At 37.5% G+C, this 11,642-nt stretch overlaps 2 protein-coding genes across 2 annotated transcripts; one reads left to right on the forward strand and one right to left on the reverse strand.

The window, feature by feature from the left end:
- The first annotated feature begins 196 nt into the window (after positions 1 to 196).
- LOC117638237 (dehydrodolichyl diphosphate synthase complex subunit NUS1) lies at positions 197 to 4,573 on the forward strand. Its single transcript, XM_034373370.1, has 8 exons — positions 197 to 714; positions 834 to 879; positions 2,425 to 2,695; positions 2,809 to 2,870; positions 3,288 to 3,477; positions 3,573 to 3,669; positions 4,037 to 4,119; positions 4,396 to 4,573. The coding sequence occupies exons 2-8, from the start codon at positions 835 to 837 to the stop codon at positions 4,401 to 4,403; spliced, it is 756 nt and encodes a 251-aa protein (XP_034229261.1). The 5' UTR covers positions 197 to 714; position 834; the 3' UTR covers positions 4,404 to 4,573.
- Positions 4,574 to 9,073: 4,500 nt separating this feature from the next.
- On the reverse strand, positions 9,074 to 11,436 carry LOC117638208 (putative polyol transporter 1). Its single transcript, XM_034373339.1, has 3 exons — positions 11,184 to 11,436; positions 10,718 to 11,064; positions 9,074 to 10,283 (listed from the first exon to the last, which is right to left on the reverse strand). Exons 1-3 carry the CDS (start codon positions 11,335 to 11,337, stop codon positions 9,207 to 9,209), a joined length of 1,578 nt encoding a protein of 525 aa, XP_034229230.1. The 5' UTR covers positions 11,338 to 11,436; the 3' UTR covers positions 9,074 to 9,206.
- Positions 11,437 to 11,642: the final 206 nt, after the last annotated feature.

Here is an 11,642-nt window from a genome sequence, read left to right on the forward strand (position 1 = left end):
GATAAAGCACTTCTAGCTTGTTCAAATAAATGAACAAAACTTTTTTGTCTTCCAGCTACCAACCAACCACACCAAAAACTTTTTATCAGATAAAGCACTTCTGATTTCCGTATCACATTAATGCGTTCCATGTGCTTCATTTTTATTACAATTTCAATTCAATTTTTCTGGCACACAATGTAATTTTCCCTAGCTGGTACTCAAAACGACGTCGTATGGGTTGCTCTCCTCGTTTTCTATTTTGGTTGGAAACTCTCCACGTTTATGCATTCTCTCTTTTGTCCCGACATTCCATCTGCAAATAGTGTGCGTTCTTCTTTGTCCCTCATATGGAGTGAGAATTCCCTCTCATTCTGTCTCTTCTGAAGCAGATATTTTAAAATTTTCTCTTTCGAAATGCTCTGAAGCACAATTAACCTGAACCCCAAAAAAAGCAGGAATTTACGTGAACTCAATTGCAGCGACCAGAAACACAAGTACAAGTGTGAAAGAAGACAAATCGCAAATATACATCACAACCCAGAAACCACAAATCGTTGCTCGAATCCAGTACACAATTTATGTTCAAGGGTTAGTTTAAGGCTCACTTCAGCTTTTATATATTGGATGAAGCTTGGGCAAAACAGGGAAAGAGTTAGTTCATACCCAGAGAGACTGGTGGTTTGGCTTTGCTGCTCTGTTTCTCTCACTCCAATATTCGCCAATTTCTTTCTGGTAAGTGAGATTAGTTTCTGATGATTTCTTGATTCTCTGATTGAATTTATTGCTACCCTTTTAATATTTGGGTCATTGAAATGTTGGGTTTCAATCGAATTTTTCTTTTCTTTTTTCAGAATGATGGATTTGAGGATTGATATGCAGCGGGCTTCCTTTGCTCAAGTAAGTGCTTAAGTTTCTTCTTCTGTGATATTTGCGTAGTGGGTATCTTTTGCTTTGGACTGAACTTCTGTTGCACCGATACGCCAAAAATTGGGGGTATGCCCGTATCAGATACCGCACCGATACAATACGGCACCGATACGGGGATGTTGACTTTACGATACGGCTCCGATACTCCATCGATACGGTCATGATACGGTCTCTATACGTCAAGGGATAATTTTGACGGCGACCAAAAAAGAAGAAGAAGGAAGAATGAAGAAGAAAAGAACTTACTTGCGCTTGCAGCTGCTGCGATTTTTCAGTTGCTGTGCGAAGAAGGGGCGGCTAATTAGTGAAGAAGATGATGCTAGGTGCCCTAATTACAATACGCACCGTTTTAGTTGCATGTTAGGTGGCCTATGTTAAAAAAAATTGTTTTATACAATTTTAAATACGATGCATTCATTTGGGCCCAGCCCAATAACTGAAACAAGTCACATGTGGCCGAGAAAAACATAAGGAACCAGAAGAAAAGGCCCAAAATGCTAATTTTACATATATATGTTTATATATTTATATTATTTTAATCGTCGTATCAGTGCCGTACCTGTATCGTACTTTTTGCAGATTTGCTATATCGGCGTATCGTATTGGAGTACCTGTATCCGTATCGGTGCAACATAGAGACTGATACATATCTTGTGCTCTTTAATTTCCAGCCCAAATTACCCGTTAGAAGTTTACTCCTTTTACATTGTAATTAGATTGCTGGATGGTTGTTCATTTGGTGTTTCCTGGTTGGAGGTTGAGGCTTTGCTCTAGATGATTTTAGCCCACAAAAGAGAAATTAGTCTATATGTTTCAATTTATTTTGGAAGCATAATCAATCTAACTAAAATGGTTATGTAGGCAAACAATAGGATAGTCACTGTAAAAGTTTGTTGTGATCATAAAAAATGGTATTGACAAGCTTTTCAATGTGCTTATTGACCTACTAATTAGTTCGACTTTGTGTTTTGTTTTAAATTCAGATATTTGTTGTAGTCCATATAAGAAAGGGCCTATTTCTTATCGTCTTTTACATAGTTGAAGCACCTTCATATGGCATAAGGAAGTAAAAGAATATGATTGAATTTGATCTGTACATTATAGTGAGGTTGTTCTTTAAAATTGGCATGGGGAAAGTAGGAAACCTTGAGTTTGTTTTCTACCTCACCAAATAATTTGACAAAACAATAAAGTAGTGCAAAGAAGGCTTCTTTGAAGCTTTTCTTTGAAGCTTTATTCTTTGGATGATGGCTTTGTGTAATTGATGTTGTTTCTCTGTTCATGTAATCGGAAATGAGTTTTAATGTAGGTAATAAACTTTTAAGATAAATTATGAGCCTGAAAAGATTGCAAGCTTTTTGAGAGGGTAATGGATTGTGAATTATTGGGCCATTTATTGCAATATCAGAAAAGCTATGTATTTGGATGATTATGGCTGATCGATATTCATTCATTTCGTATGCTACTTACTTCGATATTAAAGTCAATGTTGATCCTGTGTTGTGGCTGCTGCAGATTGGCAATCTCGGGCTTCTGCTCCTATGGCATATTGTACACCTTTTTGTCAGCATATGGTACTTTCTATTGGGTTTAGCTTATGTGCTTCAAAGCTATCTTATTTCTGGTGGAGTACTCAAGAGCTACAAAGCCCTTAATTTGGGCAAGCTACGGTACCTGGCAATTGTGATAGAAAGTGAAGAAGCTTACCAAACATTAAAAGTAATTGAGCTGCTGCAGTGGCTAGAAGCTATTGGTGTGAAGCGTGTGTGCCTCTATGATACAGAAGGTAATGGTGGTTTGCTATCCTGATTGATGTCAGACGCTTTCTACTATTGGTATGCAACAATGTAACATATGTATTTAAATCTTGTACAATTATTTGACTTTTCTGATGACCAGGAGTGTTGAAGAAATCAAAAGAAGCCATCTTGAATAAACTGAAAAATGCAAGCGAATTTAAGGTGTTGTCTTCTGTCCCTACAGTAAAGTTACTTTCTGGTTCTACAATTCTCCACCGTAAATTAACTAATTAGCATACTGGGAAGCAGTTCAGGCCGTCACGATCAATCTTCCATTCTAGGTGTATCTAGAATTCAGGATTGTGTTGAGACCAACAGAGTTTTCTTTTGATACCAATACCAAGCAATTGCCTTTAATTTTTGTTTTATATTTTTAATATGACTCCTATATAAAGCATACATTGTTAGTCCACCACTTGATTACTGACGTAGGGTGAGTGAGGGTTAAGTTTATGCGAAGTAGTACTTTTTTCTTTAATTATATAGATCTGATAAATGATTTGTGCCTTTCACAATGGACAGTTATGCATTATTTATGATGCCAAAGTGTATACCCAACTTAACATCCATGCTGTGCAGGCTTATGAAGATTTAGTCGATCAAAACCGCATGGCCCTGGAAATTTTGTCATTTTCTGATGGAAAAGAAGCTGTGACCAAAGCAGCTAACTTACTTTTTGTGAAGTATTTGAAGTTGGCCAAATCAGTTGGAGATCATGAAGAGAAAATCTTTACAGAACCTAACATGGATGAGGCACTAAAAGCTATTAGTATGTTTTACTGTCAGATGCCCAATTGTCTACAATAATGGTTACCTGCACAATTCAATTTGACCTTACAGGTGTTTATGGTAATATTCTTTCAGGTTGTAGAGGGCCAGACCCTGACCTCCTATTGGTTTACGGACCTGCAAGATGCCATCTTGGTTTCCCTGCATGGAGAATTCGATATACTGAGATTGTGTGAGTGTTCTTCGACAGATGTGTGATGCAGTTAGCTGCATATATTCCTATATATCTACTTGATGTCTAGTGAAACTTAAATCACAAAGCCATGGTGCAGGGAAAGATGGAGTAACCAATCTAACCATAAAAATAGGCCAGAACAGGAAAAAAAAAATTGTTAGTTTTGAGCCAGCTGATTTGTGTGTAATACATACATATACATGTGTTTGTGTGTGTATACATTTATATCCTTTGTCTCGTGCAGATTTGTTTTTCTGCAGTACATTTTCTGGGAACTTTTGTGCAACAGAAGCTTCTCCTTGACGTATTGTGTTTGTACTGATTTTGTTTCTGAACTGATTGTGTCCCATATTTTGCTTTACAGACATATGGGACAATTGAAGTCTATGAGATATGGTTCCCTAATTAAAGCCATCTACATGTTCACCACTGTGCGGCAGAACTATGGTAAGTGATGTTCCTCTTCATTTGTCTAATTGTCATCTCATGTAATAGTTTGAGAATGAACTAATGATTTCATAAGATCCCTAACAAGTTTGCAATGGTGTGCTTAAAACTGTTTGTTGGTTAAAATTTGAATTTATTGTATTATTTGTATAACTTGGTAGCCATTTTCAATTTAAAATAGTTGTATGGTTTTAATTTTCATCATCGAGCCGTACGTAGAAACTGAAGATTTGTAGAATTTGGTTTGAATATTATGTATTGTTCTTGTTCCAACAGGTAAATGATATGGCAATTGGAAGTTCATAGCTTGGATAAATGATGGCTTATACAAAGAGTTCTCAAAGTCCAAGCCTGCTTATCGTCTTCCGTGTACCCTAATTATGTAAACAATAACCTTGCTCGTGTACAAGACATCCATTATGTTATAAGTTATAACCAGTAATCTTCACCCAAATGCACGTCTCTTATTGATTTTCAATTAAATGGCAAGGATAACCAAAAAAACCAAAAGTGGGAAATTAAATGGCAACATTTCATTTTCATAGACGAATAAAAGTCAAAACATGTTAATCTAAACATGTTCATTTTCAACTGACGGTAGTTGGGTGTCGGTGCCGACCACAAATCTATAGATGATACGCATAGCATTCACGTCAATTCTCATTAATTATTCATAGTCAATTGTCATTATTTTTGAAAATATTTAAATAAAGGGGGTTTTTAAAAAAATAGTAAATTGAAGCTATAATCCTCTAATTAATTTAGTTCTTGAATTATGTGAACCAAGAGGATATTTGGACTGATTGGTAATTTCAAATGCAGGGTACCTAGATTTTGAGAGTTTTTTTGTTTTTGTTTTTGTTTGGGTGTGTGTGAGTGTGGACAAACTGGTACTTATAAAACCAGGGCGCAAACAAAGCACCAAAAACAAACAGGCAAATAAAACATCAAAAGTGAACATAGCTTGTGGATGCATATTGGAAAGAAAGAGATGCAACTTCAAAAAGCGTTAAGTCGTCACAAATAAGGGTGGGCATCAATATGGCTGAACTGATGAAACTGGCCGAATTAAATCATAATTACCGGTTTGGTTTGGTTTTGATTAAGAAGAAGTCAAATGGTTTAAAAACTGAACCGGACGTATATGGTTTGGTTTGGTTTGGTTTTGAGCTTTTGTAAACCGGCCTAAACCAAACTGAACCGTTTATGTGTACATTTATTTATTTATATTTTATTTTACTTGTGTAGTACTCTAATTAGTTAAAAACTATATATGAATATTTGAATTGAGCTATATTAGTTACTGAAATATAAAGTTGTATGATATTTTGAGTTTTAGGATGGTGTCGTACTCTAGAAAATGATTTACGTATGAAGCAAGTTGTGAATTTGTTGGTTATAATTGGGCTAACAATGTTGAAAAAAAGCAAAAAGAAAGAGAATTGGGCTTAGGCCCAAATTGGCAAAACCAAACCGAACCAAACCTTCTTAAATCGGTTTGGTTTTCTTTATAACTTTTATCCAAACCGAACAAAACCAAACCGTCATATTGTAATTGGTTCGATCGTGGTTTTGAGGTAAAACCGATCCAATTCGGACCATGCCCACCCCTAGTCACAAACCAACCAGCATCAGTCTAACCATTTTGTGGCGGTGGGCATGGTAGGCCATCCTTGTTTAGAATGCTTGTCAGAGAGGATAGGGTCGGTCAACCCAGACAAAAGAGCGCATCCTTGAGGAAGATAGCTTGGGCAAGTGTATTTGAGAGATTATTTGTGTTACTTATTTATTTGTTAATAATTAAATTATTGGTGTAGATATATTATAGGACATAGCTTGATTTTTGTACTTGTTTCATTATTTAATATTTCCTCATCAATAAAAAGCTATCCCCTTTCTGTAAAAATAAATAAATAGTAATAAATAAAAATTAAGCGTGCTATAGTTTAGGGAATCCGTGAAAAGAGTATTGGTTCATTGAATTCAACGGCAAATGGTGTAATTTGTTATTAAAAATAGGGGCTAGTTAAATGGTGTGTTTGTTAATTAGGAATTAAATTCCACTTATGAAGGATTTCTGTGTTTACTTCACGTCAAGTAATGAAAAAGTAAGTGGATCCAGACAAAATTAGGAATTGAATTTCTAATTTTGGAGGAATTCAAATCTTAGGTGGGAGATGATATTCTAATTTACGGAGAACTAACCCATTATGAATTCATCTTTTTTTCCCCATTATATCCCCACACAATTTTAAAATTCCAAATTTGTCATCTACTTTAACCCAACAACAAGGATATTTTAGTAATGAGTACCATTCATACCCCAATTCTATATGGTGTAGTAAACAACTTCAATATGAATTCAGAATCCAACTCTTCTCAATCCATATGGTTTAGTAAACAACTTCAATAGAAATCTAGAGTCTAATTCTCCTAAATCCAACTTCTCCTCAATTCATTTCATCCTCAATTCAATTTCTCTTAATCTAATTACGGGTTAGTAAACATGCCAATAATGTATAAGGCAACACATTTTAAGGGAGTGTTGCATCAAAATTCTAAAAAAACATATATCTTTAGTCTAAGAAATATGAATATGAGGCACCTAAATCTAAATGGCCCCCCCCTTTTTTTTTTTTTTTTTTTTTACAAGAAAGGGAACACCTTATTATTAAGGAAAAAGAAATTAATTTCACAATCTTTCAAATGGTTATATATTAAAACTAAAAAAGAGATGTTATAAGGCATATACATTTTTTTGTATATTTTTTCCCAAGCAAGAAAAGGTATATTACTTAAAATAACATTAATGGTAGTTACCTATCACAATCTTCTTCCTACCAAAAAAGAAACCATTCTCACAAGCTATTACATGGTTATCTATTAACATGAACGGTAGTTAAACATCACAATCTTCTAACCGAAAAAGAAAACCTTACCATCTTTTTATTGATGTGGATGTCCATTTTATCTGTCATATAAGATGGTATAGAAATATGGGATAAAAATATGATAAGTATAGCATTACTAATAATTCGTTTCAAATTAGTACCAAATCTTTAAAATTTTGTACTTAAGTATTTAAACTCACGAAAAATATACGAATTAGTCAATCCATTACTTACATCATTCTATCTAATTTAGCACGACCCTTAAAATTTGGGTACTTTTATGTAGTTCACCCTAATAATTTTCAATAGAGGATGCGATTACCTCAACAAATACATCAACCAATGGTAAGGGGGCCCATAGACGAGGAATGCCTTTTATGTGGGGGCCCAACCGAATCTACAATCCATATCCTCCTTGACTTGCTTGGCGTAGTTGGATATCAAGCAACCGCTGGTGGAATGGGACAATGACGCTCATTCACCCAAGGATTGGGTATTGCAATGTGCAAATTCACTCAGTTATCATGACTTGGGAATGGGAAACACGTAATGAATGGCTACAGGAGGTTTAGGCCTGACCAAGTCAGCTTGAGTGCATCTTTGTGGCTACAGGCTTTTTTGCGGGTTAATGATTTCTTAGGGTCTCATTAATGGGCATAGTCAAGCAGAACAAAAGTGGCAGCCACCACTTCATGTTAAACTCCCAAAATCAATGTGGATGGTGCTTGGAAGCCAGGGACCACAGAGAGGGTGGCGTTGGGGTGGTTGTGAGAGACTCCAACGGCAAATTTGTGGCGGTTTGTGCGGTTAAAATGAATAATGTATTCTCATGGAAAGGAGTTTTCAAAAAGTTAGTCTTCGAAAGTGATGCTCACTAGGTCACTAGAGAAGGTTTTACCCATATTCGTTGTAGTGACAATTCAATTTTTATTTTATTTTTGATGTATTGTATGAGGACTGTAATTCATAATCAAGGAACTGTCCTTTGTCCTTAATATGAACTCAAACTTGTTGTACTAGTTGTTTTACATTAATAATATTTTATCGCTTATCATAAAAAACACAAAAGATAAGGTATATATATATGTAATTGTTTTCCCAATAACATGAATGATGGTTGGGTGTCAATATCAATTATTGTTCTATGTCCTTTGTGAGCTATTAATGAGAATATTCTCATTATTGCTTTTGAAACAACAAATTTTTTTTACAAAGCGAAGGCACATTATAAAATCCTTTCGAATAAAAATATATAAAATATATTTTCTCCATTGCATAGCGATATTTAATTATATTGTAAATGGATTTATCCGCACGCCGGGGTTGGTGTTCTTTTGGGATACAAATGGTAAAACGTTCTCGAGGGGTTAACTTATCCAAGCGGATCATAAGAAGTAAATAATTTTTATCTTTACATGGCAGCCACCTCATGCTAACACTCTCAAAATCAATGTGGATGGTGCTTGGAAGCCAGGGACCACAGAGAGGGTGGCGTTGGTCTGGTTGCAAGACTCCAGCGGGAAATTTGTGGCAGGTTGTGAAATTAAAATGGATAATGCATTCTCTGCGCTACAAGTTTGTGGCGGGTTATGGGGTTAAAGTGGATAATGTATTCTCTGCGTCATAAATGGAGGCTTTGACTGCAAGAACATGTACAATATTGACGATGGAAACGGGTTTGAAACTGATGCTCTCTAGGTCACTTGGTAAGGTATTATTCATATTCGTCATACTGACAATCCTGATTTTATTATAAGGATTGTGATTCATGATTAAGAAACTGTCCTTGGCCCTTAATATGAAATCAAACTTGTTGTACTAGTTGTTTCACGTTAATAATATTTTATTGCCTATCATAAAAAAACCAAAGATAAGGTATATTTATGTAATTTTTTTTTTCCCAATAACATGAATGATGTTTGGGTGTCAATATAAATTATTGTTATAGGTCCTGGTTGAGCTATTAATGAGAATAAAAAAGTTCACTTTTCCAATAGAGAAAGAGAGTGATTTCTCTATTGCTTTTGAAAGAACAAAAAAAAACACATTAGAAAATCCTTTCGAATAAAAAGATATAAAATTTATTTTCTCCATTACATAGAAAACATTTATACTAAAATAAAAAAGAAGAGTATTTAAATCCTACTAGTAATAATAAAAATCCCTAGTAAACCCTAGTGGACAGGACTTTAAATCCTAGTTGACTTGACTTTTGTTTTCGTCCCCATCGCCTTGCTTGGTCTGCTTGAGCATGGCATTGGCCTTTTTCCACCTGTGATATTTTCCAAACAGCACCTCTATGTCTTCAAGGGTTCTTCCCCTGGTTTCGGGGAGCAGCATGTAAAAGAAGACCCAACTCAACGCAGCAATCCCGGCGTAGAGAAAGAAGGACCCACCAATCGTAATGGCCTTGTATAGTGAGAGAAAAGTCATGGATATGACGCCACTTGTTATCCTGTTAACGGCCACTCCCATACTAACTCCTTGCGCGCGTAGCTTCAGCGGGAAGATCTCAGAGCTATAAACCCATGTTATGGGCCCCAACCCAATCGAGAAGAACGCAACGTTCAATAACACCATCGTGATGCACAATGCGATGGCCCACGGGACCTTCTCCTGGTGTTGATCGATGATCGTGAGGCCCACCCCGAGGCACGCGAGTGAAAATATCATCCCAGCCACGCTGGACAAAAGCAACTTGCGCCGCCCGATCCGATCAAGGAAAAACGTGGCGACCAAGATGGCAATGGTCTTGACAAATCCAACGCCCACGGTTGCAAGGAGCTTGTGGTCGTAAGATTTGATCCCCGCCTTCGCGAAGATCCTGGGGCTGTACAGGACGACAGAGTCTATGCCCGAAGCTTGTTCGAAGAAGTGGATGCCGAGCGCTGCGATCAAAATGTGGCGAACGGCTGGCGTTGGGTGCACGATCAACTCTTTCCATACGCCTTCACCATGGCTTTTCTTCGCGACGGGAACAACGTCGTCGTCTAGCTCTTTGGCGATGCCTGCGGCTTCTTTGATGTCGTCTAGCCTCAACTGAGCCTCTTCCTTGGAGGCTGAGGTTTTGTCGAGGACGCGCTTGGCGTCCCCAAGTCGCCCCTGCATGACGAGCCAACGCGGCGACTCTGGCATGGCTAAGACGCCGAGGGCGAGAATAATGGCTGGAAGGGCGCCGATGCCGAGCATGAACCTCCAAGCGAGGTGAGCTGGGAGCTTGGAGAAGGCGTAGTTGGAGACGTACCCCAATAGTATGCCAATATTGACGAACACCTGTACATATTTATCCAAATCAAATAAATTAGTATAAATTCCACACCTATAAACCACAGAAAGTCATAAAACACTTGCCAAAAAAACTCGTACAACATGTTCACCTAATCTCTTTAATAAATCTTACGTTGTCAAAAGTTGTTTCCAACCACATCCACATCCACATCCACATCCAAAAGTACAAAATCAAAATCAAAATCAAAATCAAACAAAGGGTATATGGTGGGGAGAACTGGATAAACATCATCACAGGTATCAAAAGCTGTTTCACATGATGTCTCCAAAAGCGCTTCCCAGATTGTGTAATGTGATGATATCACAAGTGAGGAAACAAACACTTCCTACTTTTGTTTCACATGAAACCAGCTTAGTTTTGTTTCGGGCTCAAAAAAAAAAAAAAAGAGTAAATAAACAAATAAGGAAAGAAAACAAACCTCAGGGAAAGATGTGAGGAAGCCACGGGACAAAGTCGGAGCGATCTCGGCGGTGTAGACTGGAGAGATCATGAGACCGTAGCCAACACCGATTCCGGCAACGAACCGGCCGAACATAAGGAAGCCGTAGCCAGGGGCGACTCCCATGAGGATAGCTCCGACGAAGAAGATGGCTCCGGAGAGGACGACGGTGTACCGGCGCCCGATCCAATCGGAGGTTCTGCCGGCCAAGCCGGAGCCGACGAGAGAGTAGATGTTCAATGTGCCTGTAAGTATTTGAATCTGGACGTCGTTGATTTTGAGGTCATCTTGGATGAAGAGGTTCGCCCCACTCATCACACCAATATCTGTAAACAAAAGTGACCACACTCAGCTCATACACTCCAAAACCAACAATTTTTTTCTTGCAGAATTAAGATTAAAAAAAGTAAGAGAAAACGATTTCGAGTGCTAATAGGATAATTACCGTAGCCCAGTAAAATTGATGTCATGCAAGCCAAAATGGAGCAGGCAATGGCGAATTTGTTTCTCTTGGGTTTCTGTGGCGGATCAAAGTCTGCTATTACTGTGTTCTTGGGTTGGCCGGAGGTGGCCTTGTCTTCAGCTATCGGGTCAGCCATCTCGATCTAGACAGAGGTAGGGAGAGATAGGTAGAGAGAGAGAGAAGTATCAGAGAGTGAGCAGCGACAGGTAGAGAGTTAGGGAGGAATAGAATATAATTCATTCAATATATAAGCAAACTCTTCCTTAAAGTAGTATTAATTATTGTAAAGGGATTTATCCGTATGCCAGTGTTGGTGTTCTTTTGGGATACAAATACTGGATTGGATATGGACGATAAGGATTTATCCAAAAATAAATTCAAATAAATGCGGGACTCAAATGGTAAAACGTTCTCAAGGGGTTAACGTATCCAAGCGGATCA

This window comes from Prunus dulcis, chromosome 8, assembly GCF_902201215.1.
Source record: "Prunus dulcis chromosome 8, ALMONDv2, whole genome shotgun sequence".
Taxonomy (NCBI): domain Eukaryota; kingdom Viridiplantae; phylum Streptophyta; class Magnoliopsida; order Rosales; family Rosaceae; genus Prunus; species Prunus dulcis.

What these genes read in the sequence shown, in the direction of transcription:
- LOC117638237 (XM_034373370.1), top strand. Translation starts at nt 835, where the DNA reads ATGATGGATTTGAGGATTGATATGCAGCGGGCTTCCTTTGCTCAA. An exon ending in AAAATGCAAGCGAATTTAAG is followed by an intron (nt 2,871 to 3,287) that starts GTGTTGTCTTCT and finishes CATGCTGTGCAG; the next exon opens with GCTTATGAAGATTTAGTCGA. An exon ending in ATTCGATATACTGAGATTGT is followed by an intron (nt 3,670 to 4,036) that starts GTGAGTGTTCTT and finishes TTTGCTTTACAG; the next exon opens with ACATATGGGACAATTGAAGT.
- LOC117638208 (XM_034373339.1), bottom strand. Translation starts at nt 11,337, where the DNA reads ATGGCTGACCCGATAGCTGAAGACAAGGCCACCTCCGGCCAACCCAAG. An exon ending in ATCAATTTTACTGGGCTACG is followed by an intron (nt 11,065 to 11,183) that starts GTAATTATCCTA and finishes TTTTGTTTACAG; the next exon opens with ATATTGGTGTGATGAGTGGG. An exon ending in TCCTCACATCTTTCCCTGAG is followed by an intron (nt 10,284 to 10,717) that starts GTTTGTTTTCTT and finishes AAATATGTACAG; the next exon opens with GTGTTCGTCAATATTGGCAT.